Source organism: Ascaphus truei, chromosome 9 (genome assembly GCF_040206685.1).
Source record: "Ascaphus truei isolate aAscTru1 chromosome 9, aAscTru1.hap1, whole genome shotgun sequence".
Taxonomy (NCBI): Eukaryota; Metazoa; Chordata; class Amphibia; order Anura; family Ascaphidae; genus Ascaphus; species Ascaphus truei.
This window is the reverse complement of record NC_134491.1, coordinates 68,031,929-68,055,719: the sequence shown is the minus strand read 5'-3', so window position 1 is coordinate 68,055,719 and position 23,791 is coordinate 68,031,929. Positions and strand designations below refer to the sequence as shown.

The window sequence follows — 23,791 nt, the reverse complement described above, 5'->3', positions numbered from 1 at the left end:
AATTTAAATGCCTCTGTAAACCCTGCGCCCCAAGCAGACAATCTCGCGCCCCCCTGAACTAGAAGACGGCGCACACACATTTCCAAATAAATGCCACATTTGTAATTTCCGCATGGAAAGAATCTAGAGTAATGATTTTCCCGTGCAGTACATACACTGCCATGGTTTAATCCTGGGGAGCGCAATCTTTTCCCCCTCCGTGCCCCCCCCCCTCCCTCCCGTGGTTCCCGGCACCTGGGCGTCACGTTGCCATAGCAACGTGGCGTCACAGGACCCTGTGGCGTCATTTGACACCGCGTTGCAATGGCGACGCGTCTCCAGATGCCGGCTGAACCACGGTAAGCAAGGTTTACAGAGGCCTTCACCGCTTCCCCGGTACTTAAGTGCCTTCGGGAAGCATGCAGGCCTCTGTAAACCCCGCGCACCCCGCAGTTAACCTATTTGCGCACCACTGGTTTCATCTGTGGCAACATTAGAGGAGTCGTGAACTGCACATACAGATGTAGCCAACATTACTGCAACCGCTGGAGTGCTCCCGCGGGTACAGTAGCCCTGCAACCTTCTCACACGCGGCCCAGCAAAGGTCACTTTCCCCGCTGAGCTCTAGCAGTTGCAATAACGTTGGCTCCATCTATACCTCCACAGAAATAATGGAGTGGCGAGACTGATAAATTGTAATCTGCACTTTCCCACCATGGAAATATGGACGTACCAGTCATATATTGTGTGTTATGTATGCATCTCTTTATTTATATAGTGCTTTACAGCCATAATACACGTGACATAATAAAAAAAATGAATCAACATTAAAGTAGGCGTTGGGGGGGGGGGGGGGAGGGTTTGCTTTGTTTTTGTAAGTATGTAGATCTTTATTTGTATAGCACCATCCATGTACATAGCACTTTACGGCAGTAATACACCACGTGACAAAATAAATGGTAATAAGTGCTGCAGGCAAAAGTAAACATTGGGGAAAGCAGTCACTGCCCGAAGAGCTTACAATCTAAGTGGTAAGTAGGGAGAACTTCAAGACAGTAGGAGGGCGTTCTGGTAAGTGCGTCTGCAAGGGGTCATGGTAAATGCATACGAGATGTATATTAACAGCTAAACGGAGCTACCCAAATGCTTCATTAAAAAGAGGCATTTTAAGATGAGAGAAGGTGCTATTTGGATATTGAGGGGAAGGATGTTCCCGAGGTGTGGGACAGCGAGTGAGAAAGGTTTTAGACGGGAGAGGGCTTTAGATACAGAAGAATTAGGCTGAAGACATCCTTGAGCCCAATGCAAGAGTTGGACAGGTGTATAACAAGCATTTGTTATCAGGTTCTCGTTAGTATCCATCTGCAATAAATAGTAAGTGCCCGTCTGCTGTTCACTTCACTTGGGGCTTCTCGACTAGCTGAATGCAAATATTTTTGCCGTGGGGTCATATGATCCTACAGCAACACACAACACCTCAACAACCATAAAGCATGCAACACAGACATGTCACCTCCCTTCAGATCAACTCTGTGATAATAATCTAGGAGCTACATGCAGAAATATGCAAGTGACATTTTTCAGAATTCTTCACATTACTCAATGCCAATAGGTTGCCGAGAGCCAGTTTTCTATAATTTTATTACAAAATCTCTTGAAACTGGGGTGGGGGAAGAGGGGGGGGGGGGAAGAACAGCACACAAAACATTTTCATGTAAACATATGCCAGGTATTCAACTTAAATTAAAAAAAACACATAGAAAAATCCCGATGAACCTGTTAGCAGAGTTCAGGCAGTCCTTGGTGTACATGTGCAAATAGAGTTCTCCAGGAACCGGTCTGAGCAGTTCCATGAGCCTGGGTTTCTGAGAGATACACAGCACTAATATGCTAACAGCACAGCAGGAGTTTCGCCTTACTCATCTTACATAGTTACATGGTAGACGAGGTTGGGAAGGAAAAACAAAAAGGCAATGTCTATGAAGTTCCACCAGTGCTAAATTTAGACAACAGCTACTGTAAGTACAAATATAGGATAGGTACGTTGATCCAGAGGAAGGCAAACAAAAAACCCCAGTGAAACCTCATCTAATGTCTCATAACTAATAATAGCGTAACTGTACTTGTAACCATGTATTATTTGTCTTAACTCTGTACCCAGGACATACGTGAAAACGAGAGGTAACTCAATGTATTACTTCCTGGTAACACATTTTATAAATAAATAAAATAAATAAGGGGGAGAATTATTTGTTTGCACGTCCTTTTCTTAGGACAGTCAGGATAACCCCATGTAGTGAGCTCCTGGCTTCTTTTTATCCAAGTCACAGGTTATGTTTTGTTCTGCATAACCTGCACTGAAAAGTTTTCTTTTCCCCCTCATGCCTATTTATTTTATTATATGTCCAAACCAGGTCCTACAAGTTAACAACATTCAAATAATTAAGCCAGTTTTTAATAGGTATATGAATTACTTATTAGATCATTTTATTTCAACTCAAGGTTGTGATAATATTGCTAAATAAATACAATGCACAATATAACCTTCAAGGTACAGTCATTGTGCATGTCAAAAGAAAATATATGAAAGTAAAATACAGTTCTAATTCAAATGTATAAACTACTAATGAAAAAAGAATTTAGACCATTTTGAACAAGTACATCCCAAAGAATTACTATGCACTGCATTGCAGAGGTGTACAATTGTCTATTTTATGAATGCAAATGGATTTAAAAAAAAAAAAGCCTTTGGCCAATTTGGTTCTGAAAAGCTTTTCAATCTGAATGTTGTTTTTGGTTAACGTTTACCTAATGGAAACAAGAAAGGCACCGTATGAAAATGTAGATTTGACGGAAGGTTTGAATGATGCAGCTAGTGTATTGCATGTATGGTTATACTAGAAAGCAATGTTAAAAGGAGTAACTTCATGGTATCAACACTGCCGGTGAACATACTATGCGTCTATACATATGTGCATTCGAATCCCAGGGTCAGCTCTTGCTATACAAGACCACATCTACTACAAATAGTCAATTTAGATCATAAAGTGATCTACAGAACCAGCACAGCACAAGGATAGCAAATAAAAAGGTAATTTATTAGGTCCGAAAAGGAAACATATGCATGACGTGTCAGTCCCCAGGGGGGCCTTCTTCGGGGTCCGTGTGCGGTCTGAACCTAATAAATTACCTTTACCTCATATTCCTGGTGCTGACACACACACACACTTTGTAAAGTAATCATAAATACGAAAATTGGGAGCCACGGTTGCATCGAATCACATTATAACGGGGTTGAGCGATAGAGATACACACGATAATTACGGAAATTCCATAGTTTTTCCATGATAACCTTCTTGAATCAAAACCTTTTCTTTAACATCCAATAGGGTTTATATTAACCAATTCCATGTCTTTTGAAACAAAATTAATAAATTAGAAAAAGAATAAGTAATTAAGAGTCGGGGTATGTGAAAAAGTAAGTGAAACACTGGTTTTATCAGCAAATTAAAGGAGATAATTAGAATCAGGTGTTTAAATAACTACAGTAGGTAGATCTTCAGGTGCGAGTTTGGATAGCCCCACTAATATATATATATATATATATATATATATATATATATATATATATATATATATATATATATATACAGTGTTCGACAAACCTATACATCTGCACGCCCCGAGCGAGTGGATTTAACATCGTGGCGAGCTCCTATTGGCCCAAGCAGCACACGTGTGGTACTAGGTGTCGAGTAGATTATTTTGCTCGGCGAGTAGATTTTTTGGTGATTTGTCGACACGTGTGTGTGTGTGTGTGTGTGTGTGTGTGTGTGTGTGTGTGTGTGTGTGTGTGTGTGTGTGTGTATATGTATATGTATATGTATGTGTATGTGTATGTGTGTGTGTGTGTGTGTATATATATATATATATATATATATATATATATATATATATCAGAAACTTTGCAAGTATGGTCTTCACTAAACAAGTGTGTAGGAACATCATGCCACAATCAAAAGAAAATCTCAGAAAAACCGTTATTGATGCTCATCGGTCTGGAAAGGGTTACAAAAACCATTTCTAAGGATTTGGGGCTCTACCAATCAACTGTCAGACAAATGGAGAAAGTCCAAGACCACAGTCACTCTACCCAGGAGTGAACATTCTACCGAAATTTCTCCAAGAACCGGCAAGTCATCCAGGAAGTCACAAAGAACCCCAGAGTAACATCCAAGGATCTGCAGGACACACTCGCCTTTAAACAGAAGAGCCTCATCCCAACCATTAAGCACGGTGGTGGGAGTGTGATGGTTTGGGACTGCTTTGCTGCCTCAGGACCTGGACGCCTGACCATCATTGACAACCATGAATACTGCATTGTATAGAAGATTCTAAAGTAGAAGGTCAGGCCATCTATCTGCGAGATGAGGCAGAAGCGAAAGTGGGTCATAACATAAGACGATCCTAAACATACAAGCAGATCAACAAAAGAATGGCTGCAGAAGAAGAAATTCCGCATTTTAGAATGGCCTAGTCAATGTTCGGACCTAACCCCCATCAAAATCGCCTTTCACAGACGCCCTCAAATGTCAGAGTTGAAGCAGTTCTGCAAGGAGGAATCGGCCAAAATTCCTCAAAACTGATGTGAAAGACTAACCAGCAGTTATAGGAAATGCATAGTGATTGCTGCACAAGGAGTGCTGAATCTAAAAGGTTCACGTACTTTTTCACACATGGATATTGAATGTTTAATTATTTGTGGATGAATAAATGTTAAAAAAGTATCATGCTTGTGTTATTTGTTTAATAAGGTTATTTTTTATCTACTATTACAATTTAGATTAAGATCCAACAACATTGTAGGTTTGATAGAGATATATATAGATATATAGCCTAAATGGTTTGCATGTGCCAGTGAGTAACTGGGTAAGTGTGTGCGCCAGTAACCAGGAAAGTGCATGCGCCAGTGAGTGAGCACGCATTGGCTTTAAAATAGTTGTTTAGCAACAGGTTGTGACTCTGTTTTGCTCTTGAGCACATTGTCAGCAAGATCAATTTCCTATTTGAAGATAATATATTATATATATATATATATATATAAATATATAAATCAGTGTTTGTCCATGCACCCACCTGATGAAGGGGCCCCGAGATGGCTCTGAAACGTTGGCTATCTACCTGTAGTGCCGTGTCTCCTTCCCTGGTCACTTTGGTGAAGTATCTTTTTTATACTATTTTTATATCTATACTTGAAAATTGTGAGCCAATTGATTATATATATATATATATATATATATATATATATATATATATATATATATATATATATATATATATATATATATATATATATATCTATATCTATATCGATATATATATAGATATGGGTACTCTAGCACGCAATATATAGAGTGGCGTACACAGTAATCCAGCATAGAGGTAGAATACGGTATAATATACTATATGAGGATCTCAATGTTCCTATGGTTTATTGCGTACTGATGTTGGCTCCAGATGGAGAAAGGCTAAACAGGCGCCAACAGGTTCATTTTTGTTTAAAGAAGAAAACTAGTATAATGTAACCCAACAGTTGTCCCATGAAAATACATTATTTTTTTTCCTGTTTTCCCTTTCGACAGGCGTTCATCCTTGTCTTAATATTTCAAAAATGTAATAGTAATCTTGCAATGTTGGAAATATATAAACTAATACAAACCATCATATCCTCTTAATAGGAATAGTATTGTATTTTATTCTACAAACACTCTACTACACAGAGTTCAGAAGTATATCATAATACAGCTAAATATCAAGTTTCATCAGTTTTCACATCACTATTCAGTAGGTAATATTAATTAGGTGTATTATTGGTCATTAAAATGTGTTGGTATGTTTACTTTATTGGTTCGATTCACAGTATCACCGTGAATTATTGAACATTAAAAATTCTACACCATATGATCTAACTTTTGGCACGAATTCCAACTCTTCGCCGGTACGTCTTGAAACTACACTCACTTTCACCTGTATCTGCAGGTATCAAAGTGCAATGAATCTTCACTTCTCAGGGACAGATACTGCTATAAAAACATCTCCGCTACAAATTACATTGGAACTAGAAAACCAGTTGGATTGAAAATTGGAGCGGATGGGTGTCCCAATGAATTACACTTCCAAACACTTGAACAACCTTACATACTGACATGATGAATGGTAACAGCTATTTAACAACCAATAAAGTTTGTTGGGGAAAACTACTCACTTGTAAGTCATCTTTAGTAGCCAGAGAGGATGCACAGCTGCAGTTTGAAGAAATGGATCAATGATCCGTGAATCATGAGAGCTATTATGCTGTTATGCTGTTAACTACAAACATATTAGTCAACCGTATATTTCAGTAAGCGGTGCCAGTTGTGGTTCTTGTGTTAATAAAACCACTTAAGAATGTTCTAATGCAGACAGATGACCAAAAGGACTGAACTAGTTTGAGATCATAGATGACTAAACATTAGGAATTACTGTACACTATTTAGAAGAGCTGATAAATACTTCTACATATTACTAAGCACATCCATGGTCAAGAGAGTCTGTAATAAGTTCAACAAACTCACCATGTTCACTAAACCTCCAGGGTGCCCAGTGGTTGGAGTCAGATTATACTAGATGGTACCATTCTCTAAATCTCAATCATCGTACTGTTACTGATTTATTTTTCCTTTTTAGTAGTAAAACTTACAATGCCACTACTTTTTTAAAGAATAAAGGGCGTATTTGAGAAAGCATTTCCATCTTTTTTTTTAGTGCATAATGCTGGCTTACATTATTGGGGCAGAGCTCATTGGACTGCACTTAAAAAATACCTTTATTAAACATTGTAATCACACACCATATCACTTCTATCTTTATTTTTTTAAGCTACTTCAGCCACTGAGGACGTGGTTTTGCTCTTCCAGGTATCGATAAAAAAAACCGGCATATGCTGGGTCTCTGGTGGCAATATGTGCTGCAAACATTCTGGCACTGAAATGGTTAAATAGCAATCCCATGTCTGGATATCAATCTGTTAATGTTTACGCCATTACGCCAAAGCGTTTAATTAAATAACCAAGTAAATATTATTATTGAAGTATTTAAACTTTATACTTATTACTTTATATGTTTTGTCAATTGGATGTAGCATTGGGCACCCCTGTCTCTTGTTTGTATACATTGGCCACGCTCTGTAGCACGCTTATTGACAAATATATATAATGTGGTGGGTGTTGGAGTTAGAGCGTGCTGGGAATGTGTGCGTTAATTTAATTTACTGGAGAGGTGACAGAACGTGAAAAGGGCAGTGCTTACTTGGGCCAAAGTGAACTAAGGACAGTATAATGTTTAACATGTCAAGTGGAGCTACAGGACACCTTTAATATTTTCATGGTAAACAACCTTTATCGAAGGTCTTTTGATGAGTAGACTATCAAACCAATGGCCAAAGTGTTCTTTTTGTGCAGATCTTTGTTGGCAAAAGTACATATGAAGCCATCATTAGTGAAAGTTGTTGCAGAAAAGAAAAACATGACATTTTCCTCAAGATACAAATAAGTCAAACTGTTACTTTAAGGGTGACTGGATCTTTCTAAGGAAGCCAATGGCACCGAGTTGTTTTTTTTTTTTACAACAACAATTTGTACGCCTGCTCGTTTAAAAAAATTAAATAATATGGGTCACGTAATCATCCAATCAAAAAAAACTCCATCCCATATAAAATCCAATACTGGGGTTAATCAAACGGTTGAATTCTGATAAATAAAAACAAACAACCAAACACCCAGATGCAACCCCTTAAAACATGTCCCTTAGTGCACCAAGTTGGACTTCTTTACTTAAATTCTCCTTCAAACACAAAAGAGCTCTAAGAGTGGATATAAGAGACGTTTAGAAGACCACGGCAAATAATTTCATAATAGCAAGGAATATCCACAGGTTATCTGCAGGGAGTTCATGCTGGTCTGTAGAACCAGCCAAATTACCATGGAGAAGTTTGAACGGCTAGTCACTCAGAAAATGAATTACTCCGGGAACATCAGTTTGCAGAATTACAGACCAAGACTTCCAATTGTTGAAACCCTATTTTGAGCCGCTGCCAGCGTCAACTGAAAAGCACACACAATTGTTTTTATCCTTTTCAGAGATGCTTTAATAAAGCCTATTTCAGTCAAGACCTCAGCTGGCTTTTATCACTCCGTTTTATTCCCTGGCAGTGCCGAGACTGTCAAACTTTGCTCAAATAGACCAGATGTCTTTATAACAAGGATGTTAACCCCTCTATCCTACTTATTAATTGTGCCCGTGTCATTAGATAAATTACATTTTATACACATGGCTTCTAATGGTCGCCGAAGGTTATTAGAAGCTAAAGAGGCGTACCACGGGAGAGTTATGGAAAAATGCAGCACTGCAAGGGTTGTTTTACCCTCAGATGAACCAAAAAATGTGGCTAGTAGCCCCACTTTTAAACCTTTAAACTAGCAGCTCTTCAGTGCAGGAACTCAGGCACAATCACTGAGTCTTCAGCAATAAGACCCCTTCAAGGACTGGAAGACTCCTTGTGGTCCACCCAAGTCAATAAGCTGTAACGGGCCTTCCAGCCCTGGAAGGAGGCTTATGGCAGAATACAGCTGGCCATGACGTTGGCTTTAAACAAAGAAAGTACAACTAGACCACAAGTCCGCTCAGAAAATCCACAGGGCTGATATTTTATTGGAAACATTAATCCAGAGGACGTGTGCTGCAGACATTTCGGTAATAACAAGCAGTGGGGTTACAGAAAAATAGAAAAGAAAAAAAATGTAAGTTACAACTGAATGCAGTGCTATAAATATAGTGTTTACATTTACAAGAAATTTGCTGTGTTTTCATTTTATGAGTGCACATCAGTTATATTATTAGCGATTCCAAACAAATATGTATACGTTAATAGGAAACAAAAGCATCAAATTATTACTAATTGGTGGCCTCTGGCTTGCAGAAGTCAGCAGCTGGGATGTGCCAGCCTCTCAGGTAATAGTGAAGGTAAACAAAGATACTTGTGTGTGTAAAGCATGGGGAAGAGAAGCCCCGCTAACACAATGTTTGACAACATAATGGATGTAAGAACTGTCAATACAGAGTCAGACCAAATGGTACATGAAGAGCAGTAACCAGTGTTCTATAGTCCTCTGTACTGGAGGATTCTGGGTAGAGTAGACAACAGAGAATTTAATGGACAAGATACCCAGATCAACTGCTACCTTTCTGTGATGCATTGCCAGCCCCTCTCCTATGTTCATTATACTCCTTAAAATCATTTATCCTTTTACCTCTTTGCGAAGACTTGTCACATATTACATGCTGTCTTCCTTCCAGAATACAAGGATTGCAGATGTACATTTTGATGGTACCAACTTTTAAAAAAAAAAAATCCTAGCTGGCTCCTTTGTCGTAATTACTATACCTTTTCCAGTAAATTTCCCAACTTGGAAAGAAATGCCAAATGAAGTCAATTATGTGGCAACAAACAAGCAACAACAATAGATTATCAGTCGCGGCAGCCGAAATGGTGACTGATACATCAAAGGACGGGAGAGGGGAGGTTTCAGGATGTGTAAAAATGTATACAAATTTGTATTATATATATTGTATAGCCAATAAAGAATATCACTTGTGAGCACACTCACATGTCTTAGACAGGTCTGCACCCCTGCCTTTCAACCATTATCACCTAGCATACTGTGCTCCAATTACAGCAACGGATTCTGGGAAAGGACATGCAAATGAGCACAGAATGTGTCACCATTTGCCTAGAACACAGAGCCCATTTAAGCCCATTTAAGCAGATGCATCGCCATTCACATAGATTTTAAGCACAGCACGGGACTAGCAAAGCAAGTCAAACTACTCACAGACTTGTTTCAACCTTGATGGGTATCATCAGTGTGAGGTTGGTTTATACTTGCTTTGCAATATTTTACCATTACATTTTAACTTATGGTGGGTGAAAAAGGCAACAAAATGTGCTCACAAGTGATATTCTTTATTGGCTATATGCCAATGGTGGAGGTTTTTTGTTGCCTTTCACCCACCATAACTTAAAATATATATTAAATTACACATATACCCAGATCTCTCTCTCTCTCTTTTTTTTTTTTTTTAACTTGTGGTGCATAACGATGGCAGGAAAAAATATGACCGATATTTAGTTCGATACATCCCTATTATATTAGGTCATGTTACTCCTCCCATTGACATTCCACAAACAGCAAACTGACAACGCCGTTAACCCCATCACTGCCAGAGGAGTCTGCAAGGTGCATCTGGCAGTACTGGGGTTAAAATACCAAAATGTAAAATGCCCCTTTTTGCAACAATTTGGATAACTGGACACCGAGGTATGCCAAGAGTAAAAATACGTTACTTTTTATTCGCTCTACTACACAAACACTGGTTGTTGAAACTGTTCTTGTGTAACATACAGTAACTCATAATAACCGTTTAATTCAAGGTGAACAGAAGCTTCAGTAGTCAAAACGCAGAATATCTGCTGTTTAACATCCAACCCGACAGCGATTCGTAGTCTTAATATTTCAGGAAACGTATTTATATAAAAATTTAAATAAAAAAAAGTGGGGGGGAGGACCATGGCCATGTATGTGTATTGGTGCAATATGAGACAAAAAGATGAAAATTACTTCTTTTGTGTACTCCCACTGTCGGTCAGTTGAACGTTTTCTAGGCCTCTGTATGGGGAAGTGGGTCAAATCAGATATTTTCTTTACCCTTATCCCACCCTGTTCTTATCAGAACCAATACATTTAGGGGACTATGGGAGGAGAGAGGGGGACGACTGGCTGTACAATCACTCGCTGATCACAGTGACATCACACAAGAGAGAAGCCGGAGGAAACCAAAACCCTCCCAAGTCCAACATTAAAAAAATATAAGTATAAATTACCCAGATAAGACCCCTAAAACAAGTCAATGTAATTAGTTGACTTTGGTCCTCATAGGGATTTCCCCTTTAAACACCATTCAACCCCCTAAAGAGAAACTATGCAGGTGACACACGAAAGCACATTTGGAGCAAGGGGGAAGAGGGAGGGAGAAAGAGGCAAAGTGTATCATTTTCATCTTGCATCTCTTTGGGCCAATGTATCGTGGTCTTTTATCCGAGCTATGCGCGTCAACTTGTGACTTAGGGAGTGTCAATAGGAGTTAGATTACGCAGAGAACGTAATGCGATGGATCAAATTCTGCATCTCCGGGCGTCACTTTTTACTGCATCTGCACAATAAAGCATTTTCGCAAAATGGTTTCAGGTGGCGTCAACATTTTTGATTAACAAATTGTGTAACAAAACACGCTTACATTTCATGCAAACGCAAGACAAAAATGAAACAATGCGGCAAAACAGACTTCTATTCACTTTTAAAAGGGTCAAAGTCAACCCCAGTGTTTCCTGTGAAACACGATTGCATTTGGAGACCACCAGAAAACCATTGACATTTATAGCGCTACTCCCTTATCTATGTAACGGATGAAGGAATCAGAAATATGGCCCAGATTCATTATGCTATGAATTATCATCAGTCTCATAAATGCAAATGAACGAAAAGATAGCAGGAAAGAATGAGACATTTGTTTGATACATCCCTAATACATCAGGGTGCTCCTCCCATTCACATTCCACAAAATGCAAGCCGACAATAACGGCAAAACAGGGGCCTTGAGACACTGCCGTTAACCCATTTGTTCCAAGATGGGTATGCACAGGTCCTTCTAGCAGCAGAAGGGTTAAGTTACCAAGATGAAAGTGATAAGTCATAATAACCTCTTCATTTAATCTTCAAGGTGAAGACCTCAAAAGTCAATATGGACTACAACCGTCGTATTTGTGCCTTTACGTTTCAAATAACAAGACATACACATAGGGGCCTACTCAATGGACGGTGAAGCCGTTCCCCTGTGCGGAAGAGATCAACGCCATTCATATGAAGGGGAGTAAAGCTTGCTACACCGCAGGAAAGACGTCTCACAGTATTTTGAACAGAAGTCATTGCATCGTATCACAAGAGAGTAAAATGTCTTCAAAGTGTGGTTTATAAAAATACTGAAAATTAAAAACTACGTTAACTAAACCCATCACTCCCATCGGGTTCATCAGCATCAAACCTTTACACACAGACCAACTCACCTGAACGTTATAAATATACCTGAATAGTCAACTCACTTTGACCCTAGAAAAGACTACCTCTTTAAATGGATGGTCCTAGTTAGCTGGCAAAAAGTATATTTGTATCAACTAACCAATCAAACCTGAATGCTTTTTACCCTACAAATATTATTACCATTTAAGCATTTTTTGTTCCTGAAGCATGGGATTTCCCTTTGAAGCGTGCATCTCTTGCGTTGTCACACTGAGCCTAGTCAATTTATTTTTTACCCAACGTTTACCCTAGATAAATGTTTAAACCAGACTATTTCTGGTATTTTCTGTTTAATTTCCTTCATATATCCAGAGCAAACCATCTGCTCACCCAAAATATCACACACCTCGTATCACAGTTGCAACTATTCAGGCAAACCAGCATGGAACTCCCAAACAACATTTGTAGTCAGCAATTAAAATGTTAGGAGTCAGATTTGTTTGACAGCTCTGCGGATCTTTGACAGAACGGAGTCGACACTTGTGCAGCTCTATTAAAATATTAGTAAGTCAGAAATGTTGAGATGTTTTGCTGCATTCCAACATCATATGTACTTGCTTGGCCATTAGCACTTGGAAGGTTGTTCAAATAATGCCATTATGTGTTCTAAAGTGCCGATCATGTATAGTCACAATAGGAGGGGGAGGGGGTGGAGAGGTGATGTTTGTCAATCTCCGGGCTGCAAAACTAGAGCAGAAAAAAAACCACGAGATGTAAAAAATTATTTTGCCTTCAATTAGATTCTTCTTCTTTGATAAATCCAGTTTTTGCCCTACTTATCACTGATACATATAGTACTGATAATGTATGGAGTACATCGAGCTCTGCAGTCCAGATAACCCCATCACTATCCAATTGTGGTGCCGTAGACACATGGAGATAAAGTTGATAGCCTACGGTCACAAAAAGTGCCAACACTCGGATTTGGACTGGACTCTCCCACTTGAGGTCACATTTTTGTTCCATCAAGCGACTTTGTAGTCTGATAAGATCAAATCATGATAGGGTTGTTTGCCAGTCTTAGAATTAACAGGTGAATTTTCGGGCCTCTCCGTAATTATGAAGCCCTCTATACCTGATAAGATTACAAATACAAGGGGCCGCATAAATAAACCATTCATTTTTCCATCTTTTTAATAGATCCAAATAAATTTGTTGAAATACAGGTCTTTAATACAAATTTTATTGTATCATCAAATATATTTTATTTAATAAATTTGTGTGAGAATGTATTTGTAAATATAAGGACTCTAGCTTGATTACCATATATAAATGATATATTTAAAAACAGATGTAAAAACAGATGTAATTTTTTTTACAAGTAGTCATTCGCTTTGCACATATATTTCTATAATTCATTTTAAAATATTATATTAAACAAATTATAGGCCTATATATTTTTTCCATACTTTGACAAATCATATTTAAAGTACATTTTTATCACCGATTTATCCAGGGATCAGATTAATGTCTGAGAAATATAATTTATTGCAAGCAAATATATTATTGATATTTCAAATCCTATCACAATTTAGTGCTCTTTAAAAAATGGTAGAGACATTGGATAACTAGTAGGTACAGTAGGGCCCCGCTTCTCGGCATTTCGCTTCTCGGTGATCCGTCAATATTGGCAGTACCGAAAAGGGAGCCGCCAAGTCTGCGCATGCGCAGAAGGGGGAGCAACCAAGATTGCGCATGCGCAGAAGGGGGAGCGACCAAGATTGTGCATGCGCAGAAGGGGTAGGAAAGACGGAAAATCGCTGGTGGACATATCACAGGCAATTTTCGCTTTCCCGCGGCACCCTGGAACGGAACCCGCCGTATGAGTGGGGTCCTACTGTATTACTTGGAAACATCCCAACACACAGAGTTGGATATCTTCAGCCCTCGTTTGTGCACTGCTGGATGAAGGCCTCCCCAATGTTCTTCCAGGTACTGCCGTTGCAAACCATTTCATGTTGCTCAAACAAATGTTCTGATTTCATCTCCCCATCTTACTTTCGGTTGTTGCCTTGGTCTAAGGATATCTTTTGTAATCCAGCTGAGTACCATCTTTATCCACACGACATCAAGAAGCAGTGCTCATTTCGTGCTCTACAATAAGCAGTAGTGATAATATCCAGTATTCATTTTTATAGTAGTCACATATTTCCGTGATAATAAAACCATGCAGTTCATTGAACAGTCACACTTCTTTATCGAAACACACACACACAAAAAAATATCTTCAAACATTGGGGAGTGCCTATCTCTATGGACGTTTGTGGGTGCAAACCGGTTGAAATAAAGTAGAAACAAAAGATTCAGGTACTCTGGTACTAGGATGCTAAATATTGGTGAGTTTTTTTCTCTCCAGAAATCGATTTTTCGGTTCTCTTTAGAACCTCTCCAGAAAGGTTCTAAAATGAACGGAAACATTGATTTCTAAATAAACCCGATATTTTGTACACGAGTCCTGGAGTGCGTTCGTGTATATCTATCTCTGGGGCATTACCATGATGTGAAATGCGTAGGGATTCGCTTAAGCCTCAGACATCATTTTCAGCCTTCTCAATTCAGCTAGACCTCCGGAATGGGTATCCACTCTCAGATATTGCTGCAGCCGTTTTACTGTTGACAGCAATGGTCTTGAATGCCCTCCACTTACACCATCGTAAGCATGGATATACATGGTTTGATGGTTTAATACAAAATGTTAAAAATATTTACTTTGGTGCACTCCCTTCTTTTTTTCCATTAATTTCTAACAGAAATTAAATAGGTAAAACTTTAAGGATGGCCGCATTTTTCAAAGTAAGCTAATTTAATTGATAAATTATTATTTTGCCTGTTGCATGGGATTGCCCCTTTCACCGACATTTATCCCATTCTGCAATAGTGGCCCGCAGCCCATCACTCTGATCTTACATGGGTGCAGCTTTAAAGCTGCACTCCCAGCTGCCGTTTCCACCCCCTTTAATATGTGAATCAATACAATTCACACAATGATAAGTAATTAGCTCAGTTGCTGATCAAGCCGTTCTGTGATCTATCAGAGAAGATTCGGCTCGGGGGTTCACTAAATGGCTGTCAGTGCAGCAGAAGAGGACCAAAGATGCAAAGTTCTGTGGGGAAGATCATGTGACCAAGCAGTCACTAGACACAATGGGTGCACAGTTAGAGAAAGGGTAGGGCGCAAAAAGGGGTGCACCAGAGCATGTTTCAGAAAAGGAAGGGGATGTGACTTTGGAAATGGTTGCTATAGAAACAAAAAAATGTTTGTTACATTATAATACATTAAAAATTTAACTTAAAGTTGTTTAAAAAAAATGCTACAACTATTTTCTCATAGTACAGAACTGATTTAAAAAAAAAACAAAAAAAAAAAAACCCACGTAGGATATTGCTTGGTCTGCAGCTTTAAAACAGGACAACGGATTTACAATTGGAGGTGATGAAATAGCAGATTATTAGTGAAACGTCAACAAGGAAGTATAACGTTAATATAGCACAAAAACAGAAGAAGAAAAAGCAATGAGAGATATTAGGAAAATGCAGACAGCTCATGCTGGTTCATAAGATAGGAATCAGATCTCCCAGGCAGGCTTAGGGCTGATGAATAATCAGGATTTGTTTTTCCCGGATCATACAGAAGGAGAAAAATAAATATGAACGAGAATAGATCAGGAGTGGGGGTCAGAAGCATTTCCTCAATCAGCAACGTGCGGACAAAAGGTTAAATACCATACTGAGCTTGCCAGCGCAACAGGGAAGCGGCTGTCCCAGTTGGGACTAAAGTGACTTCATGGCAATGGCATGTTTAACAGGCTAAATATAGGCGATTTTAATGTAGAAACAATAATATATTATTATTAATATTAAATATATATTACCATAAAAAATTTAAAATATATATCTTAGACAGGTCTGCAACCCTGTTTTTTGCCATTATCACCTAGCATACAGTGCTTCCGCTGCAGCAAGGGATTCTGGGAAATGACATGCAAATGAGCACACAGTGCCACCATATAGCACTGAGAGCGTATGCAGCTAATTTTGCAGACATGAGTCCTGCACCAAAGAGCTCACAATCTAATGTTGGTGGACAGGGAGATAAAGTGAACTGTACAATGTGACAAGGAGCAGACACTGGTATCCTATCAGGATTCATCCACTTTAAAAAAAAGTCAGTGATATTACCACAGCACTACTCCTTCAGTCAAGTAGTTTTTTTTACCAGCTTTACTTAGTCGAATTCCTGTTAAGACTGGCTAAACCTGGTGTAGCCAACTCCGGTCCTCAAGAGCTACCAACAGGTCAGGTTTTCAGGATATCCCTGCTTCAGCACAGATGGCTCAATCAGTGGCTCAGTCTGACAGCCACCTGTGCTGAAGCAAGGATATCCTAAAACCCTTACCTCTAGGTGGCCCTTGAGGACTGGAGTTGGCCACCCCTGGGATAAACTATTCTATGCAGCCAATTTAGCATATTTGCTATGGGCAGTGGAAATACAAGCTCCGGTTATTGGCGCAAACAACGTTTAGTTTTTTTAAAAGTGGGGGCGGGAGATATGAAAAATGGCTTTTTGGAAAGGCACTGGACAAAAAAAGGGGGCGATACCCACTCAAACTCTGTATATAAATTGGTGAAGAGGAGGTACATGTGGAATAATGTGAAAATCGCAAACAAATGAACCTGTCAAAGAGGCAGGAAGAAAAAGGCCCCAATGGCATGCATGCTACACTCTTAGTTGACTTAGGGCAGATGAGATATTAGGAACGGTTCCCCAAACAGTCTTTGCTGGAGATTGGCATACAAGTAGTATACAGGTGCGACCTGTTGCAGTTGTGTGGTCGCTGCTCTGATAACACGCAGTGTGCCTAATCATTAGTTCTTTTAAAATTTGACACACAGCTGACTGCCGTATTGTTTTAATGATGTATTTATTAAAGAGATTATTTTAAATTAAAACCATTTAACAATACTGTACATTTGTTTGTGGAAAGGCAACACTACTCCATCTTCACCCTATCATAGTATGGCACACTAATTGTTTCTCTAATCCCCAATTAATACAGTTGGGTATGATATTTTGATAGCGTCCATTTCCAGTTGCACTGCAGTTATCTCCGACAGCGCATTTCAACCAGGGGTACTCAAACACCTGAAGTGTTTTTTCTGTTTGACCAGTCTCCAGGACACCCAGTAAATCCAAAGCTATATTTACGAATAAGAGCTAGTCTGTAAAACACCTTCCAGCCTTCTTAAAGCTGTAGTAATAGCTCTGCAGCCAGGAAAAGGATGAGGGCAACGGTCATTGGGTTGGACAATAAATGACCCCCTTAACGAATTTTGCGATAAGTATCTGTTTAATAGGGAAAATATATATCACGTCCTTTCTTCCACTTATTGCTGAATATCAGCGATGGATTAAGAGTAAGGGGAAGGGGAACTGATCTTTTGGGGAAGGGCTGCTATCATTGAGGGGTGCAGAATATAAGATGGGTGCCAGGATCCCTCCTGCATTGTCATATCTGCCTTCTAGGAGTCTGCCGCATCAAACTGCATGTCACTAACTGTCCCTAAAATGTCAATGACTCCCCATGGGTGACAGTAGTACAACAATAAAAATGTCAATATCTTATCACAATAATGCTATCAAATCTGTATATTGCCCAATTTTAATCTGGACCGAAAGCATGGTCAATTTCAAAGCTTTCCCTACACAACACAAGGCAAAATGGCAGGAAACAAGCACACCGTCCCTGACACTGCATAGCTTACTCTCTGTGCTCTTCCAATTCTGTGCTCTTCATTAATCAGTGTGTCTCTGCAGTTATATAGCACAGCCATTTATGTTCTGCTGCAAATGTCTTCAGTTTACTGAACAATGTCCCAAAACATGACTGAGGCAACCAAACTGGTGCACTCTAACCTCCCTCAGAAAAAGCAAATCGTCCTCATTAACCATCAGCAGCTGTGTTTCTGTAGGGGGGAAAGGTGTGAAAACCCCAAGCACAGAAAATAATACTGTATGTATGTATATATATTAAACTACAATAAATTATTTAGCTTAAAATAAAAATAAAGAAATGTGGTAGAAGGAAAAAAGAAATAAATAAATACGCTCATACTTCATGTTCCAGCCCCATTCCAAATAAATTCATAATCACTATATAAAAGTTTTCTTGTTGATTCACCCTCAAACAAACGTGCATGACTCCGTTCCCCAGAGTTCACCCACACAAATAGCCCTGACTACAAGGGGAGAGAGAAGGGAGAGGTCTTTACAACGACCACACAAAAGAATACAAACACTGATATGCACAGAACATAACTGAACTAGAAATACACAACCAGATATATCCATATGCAAAAATCTTAGACACAAACTGTGATTTTCCAATCTGAAGATTATAAAGTTAGACACCGTAACATAAAAATACAAAAACTAAACAAATGTTGAATTCTGTTCAACAAGGAGTCAAGAGATTCAAGACTCTAGGAGGTCCACCAAAGGGAGAAGTGCATCTATAACTAGAGCAGATCTACAGATACATTCTGTAGACAGTACGTCCTCGAGGTGGGGACCATTTAACAATGATGAGACACTCCGGGAGGGAACGTGACAGGAAAGAGGGGTCATGAGCATTTAGCAAGAGTTGGGACCCTTTCAGCTAGGAAAGGGAGAACTTGTAAGGGGACATTTGTAGTTATGGCATACCCATAAAGGGAGTGGAAAAAATGAGGGGTTACTGGCAGGGGACACTATTGGAAGCTGCTATTAGGAGGGATGCTCTTGCGGTAAAGTGAGGTATTTCAGAGAACGCTCTTTTAGTAATGAGGCACTTATGAAGTACACTAGAGGTGAGACTGGGATGGAGGTGGTGTTAGGACACTTCCAGTGACAGGAGCTTTATTGAATATGCTGAAGTGGCTTCCCAGGGCTGGGGAAGATTTCAACTCCATTCAATTCATATAGAATATCAGCATATTTAATAAGGGCCAACATGAGGTAGAAAGGGGACACTCTTACAGTAATGGGGTCTTTGTGATACAATAAAGAATTTCCATAACCATGTAAAATGATCACATTATTCACTGCATACACACGCTTCCTGTTAACCTGGCTCTTCCATGTACTTCGGTCTCTGTGCTCAATACAGTTAGATTGTAAGCTCTTCGGGGCAGGGACTTATTTATCCAATGTCTCATTTGTATTATTCTTCCCTGTTTCAGGTCTTGTATAATATCTAGTAAAGCGGTGTACACTGGCTGGCACTATTTAAATACACGATACAATATTAAGATCTTCCAGTAAGAAAGATGTATTGCAGAAGTTTCACACCGTTGGGGAAAGAAATATGGGAGGTGCAGTAAAGGGGAGACATGTTACCACTAGCAATAGGTACAAATAATTGGTTTGAGGGGTGCACTCTGCTCGGTTTAATGACTTTGCACAGTGAGGTCAATATTATAACACCGGCTCATCAGCCCTTTCATTCAGGAGTATTTACTAACAGTACAGTTCCAATTAACCCAGGATTCTCCCCAAACCACACCTGGTTTTAGTGATATCCAATATATTTGCGAGTGCGCTCAAATGAAATATCAGATCCCAAAATGTGTGGATTGGTTCAGCACAAGTATATGTTTGAGAACTGATTGAGTGCCAGCACTCCAGGCGTCCTATGACTTACAGGGTTCCCCATCGTCATCTGGGGCTACTCACCGCATAATGTCTACCCCAAGAGATCACATGGTCGCAATCAGGAAGATGGGTTGCACCATTTTCCAGCCCTCAAATGGTAAAAACAGTGCTACTCAGAACTTTAATCACGTGGAACATACACTTTACTTTTGTTAGGGGCCAGTGAAAGGATCATACATTTAACAGTGTTCATTTCCATTCTGGGGACCCCCTGCTTCCCGAGACACATACTTAAGGGGTTGCCAGTAGCAGTCCCCTCTGGGCACAGAAAGTGTGTTTAAAGGTCTCACATTCAAATAGGAAGCTGTGATGTCATTGCGGCCTCCTACTGGCCCACATGATGGGGGACCTTTAAACATATATGAGATACTGACAGTTCCTGCGGATGCAAGTATCTCGGGGAGTACCGGGTCTCCGGAGCCACAATTAACGCAGTTCAGCTATGGAGACCCCCTGTTTCCCATCTATGGAAGGGAGATGGATAAATATGATAGATACAGAAAAAAGACAAAAAAAAGCACAGGCTCCATAGCATAATACTGTATAGAAAATGGAGTTTAATATTAAAACTAGAGATAACACAGTCCGTAGGACCTGCACTCACAAGAGAGTAGAAGTTAAAAGCATGTTAGAGACAATCTCTATAAGGTGACATCACCGGGTGAACGTTGCAGTCCAAGACCGTACAGCTGGACACTTTGGAGAACCAAGTTGTAACATCCGTGGGATCCTGCATCAGATTGGTGTGTCTTCAAAGTGAAAAACGTGGCTGTATAGACGGCTCTTCCCACTCCAGCAGCAGAGTGTGTTTGTGAAGCAGCTCGGCATCCGCGAGCACAAACACACTGCTTAATATTAAACTCCATTTTCTATACAGTATTATGCTATGGAGCCTGCGCTCTCTTTTGTCATTTCTGTAGGTATCCTTGTGGTTGGCTGTACTACTAAAGAAGCTGCAGTGTGCTTCATGAAGATTCACTTATCTGTTTTTGGATTTCGTTTTTTCCCCACACCTTTGGTTATTGGTTTTTAATAATTTTGAGACATTATTATCACTGTGTATATTTTTTATACGCAGTGACTTTATTAATCACTGGTTATTTTCACTGTATTTACCTTTATACATATTACTTCAGATATATTTAGTTCATTAACCATCACTATTAGCGCTACTATTTGTGTGTATAGATAGATAGATGGACATACAGTATATCTATCTAACTCAGTTCCTTTAAACGCCTTGCTCCCTTTTATTGCAAAAAGGCAGGAGACCATTAAATAATGATTTTAACTCGTAATTTCACTGGAATCAAACTACAGGAAAAGCCGACTAATTGCAATGTAAAATGGAAAGAAAAAAAGTGTTTCTAAGAGTGAAACAGTAACATAGCTAAATACACTCACCGGGTTTAACGGTCTTCAGGCGAATGGGCTCCTTGAAGTGTCTGATCACGGCTAAAGTGTCTCGGTGTGTGAGGCCGCTGACTGGGGTCCCGTTAACCTCCAAAAGCACATCCCCTTGGCTGGGCACCTTGCCCGCAATGTAGCTGGCAACGTCATCTCTCAGTCGGCCCAAGTAGGGGAACTCTCCGTGTTCTGCGCCCCCGCGGATCTCCAGGAGGGAGCTGGGGTCCCCTCCTACCCCTGACAGTCCGCACTCCTGTACTTTACTTAGCCAATGCTTCTTTTTCTTTAGGGTCTTGGACATTGTGCCTCATGCGGGAAAACGGGCACACAGCCCGTGCCAGGCAAAGATTTTCAGGGAGAGGGAAATGGGTAGACCCCCCCAAAATACCAACAGGTAAGTTCTGTTTTTAAAAACAACTAGGAACACTAGTATCTATACCCAGGGCACATAACAGCAAGTACAACTGCCAGTATCTATAACCAAAACCAGCTCAATAACGTGTATTACCAGTATCTATAACCAAACCAGCTCTTGGCAAGAACTAGTATTATTTGTATCTATAAACATGCCAGTGATCAGTATTAAAACAGTAATACTTTGTGAAGAAGCAACAATTAGGCTAATAGTAAATACAGTTGCTCATATCTATAAGCAGTCTCATTAATAACTGCCGTTAGTGACAATTATTATGACAGGTATGTATAAACAGACAGATAACTAGCATTCGTTGCTAGACCGCAGACAGGCACAATGTCACAGCAGCTGTAACGAGTCACAAACAAAAATACAGGACAGATTAATAAATTGAGCCACTGCTACAAAAATAAGGAATACAAGTAATAAATAATACCCAGCTGTGCACAAGATGCCTACTGATAAGAATGTAAAGTTAGAATAAGACCCTCCAAATGAATGACACCATAGGTTTGCCAGGATAAAATGCAGATTAAAATCAATGTATCTCAATAGGTAGTGAATTGGCCCTGCTTGTTGTCAAAACATGGACAGAGGATGGCAAAACCTCTCTCTGTGGTTGAAATAAAATCATCAGGACAGAAAGATAGTAAAAACTAATAAATCAAGGCTACAAAAATAAATATTAGCCTAAACTGCTGCAAGCAGCAAATTTAAAAGGGAACGCAATAAATATTTACACACAGCAGATGAAAACAAAATATATATGCATTTAAAAAAAACAATCCTAATTAATGTTTAGGGTCATTAAAATAATTAACCTCTTAATCCGCAAAGGTGGGAATACGATATTTAAAAAAAGGAGGATCTTTTCCAGGTAATAAAAATGTAAATGAACCTGTCCAGGGTACGAATCCCTTCTGCTAATAATGGAATTGTAATTAAAAACCTATTCACCACATCAGGACAGGTAATGCTAACCTCTGCAGGCACCAAAAGACTTAACCCATCACCATACAAAACAGGAACATTGCAGAAAAGTCTCGGAAATTAAAATAATAACCCAATCAGCTGCAAATAAAAGGAGAGGATCTCAGTCCCTGATAAACCTATCAATGTAATAAAGAAATATGTTACACACAACTGATATATGGGAAAATTACTATAGCCAAGAATGTCAATCTTACTAATTAGCCAGCTGCAAATACATCAAAGTATTAATCCACCCAGAGAAATAAAAATATGGATATCCTATTAACCCCAAAAACTGCAGATTTAAAGGGGGAAATAGAAATATCCTATAAACCTTAACAAAAAATCTTAATACTCCTCAATACCCTATTAGTACAATCAAATATAGCTGCAAAAATACTTTCAAAATAGTGAGAATCCCTTTGAGATGACAGGGGGGGTTGAAGTAGAAAGTTATGCGGGTAAAGTAGTTAGTATGGGATAGGTAGGGGGTGTGCCAAGGAGCAGCCTGGTAATGTCAGTAGGATCCGTGCACATGGAGGGGGGTTTCCCAGAAACAAGAGCGTGGGGGGCTGGGGAGAGTCGATGCCCGCCCAGGCAGGGGGGCGTAGAGGTTGGTGGTTGCCGATCCCAGCTTCTGCTACTCCCGGGACGCTCCTAAAGTGCCGCCGCCGCCGCTGTGTCCTCTCTCTCTCCCCGGATGCAATCTCGACGGCGACTGACAAGGGACTGGGAGTGAGCAAGAGAGTGCGCAACGCAGCTCTGCTCCTAACCACGCCCACTTTCCCCTAACCACGCCTTGCTTTCCCAAGCAGCCCCGCCCCTTACCCTATGAAATCCCATGTCGATTTCACTGGGCCAGCCCTGTGTTGCTCCCGCTGCCACATTCCTTTTCTGTAACACGCCCGTCTTTTCTATGAGCTCCGCCCCCTTCTTATCAGTCAGTGACGTTAGAAGCTGTTGGAGTGTAGAAAACGGTTGGGGACCGGGGTTACGAGAATAAAAGGGGCGTGGCTAGACACGGTTCTTTACATATCCCGCCCACAGCACGGTAAACACGCCCTCTCCCGCCTTCTGTGCAGTGGCTGCATTGCTGGT

At 39.9% G+C, this 23,791-nt stretch overlaps 1 protein-coding gene across 2 annotated transcripts in view; it reads right to left on the bottom strand.

Annotated features, from left to right (window-relative positions):
* MAGI3 (membrane associated guanylate kinase, WW and PDZ domain containing 3) overlaps positions 1-23,451 on the bottom strand; it is a 261,214-nt gene extending 237,763 nt beyond the window's left edge. For both annotated transcript variants that reach the window (XM_075615295.1, XM_075615296.1), the window contains exon 1: positions 21,304-23,451. In XM_075615295.1, the coding sequence (XP_075471410.1) occupies positions 21,304-21,607 (304 nt within the window). In that variant the 5' untranslated portion in view covers positions 21,608-23,451. The remainder of the gene's footprint in view (positions 1-21,303) is intronic.
* Between the last annotated feature and the right edge of the window lie 340 nt (positions 23,452-23,791).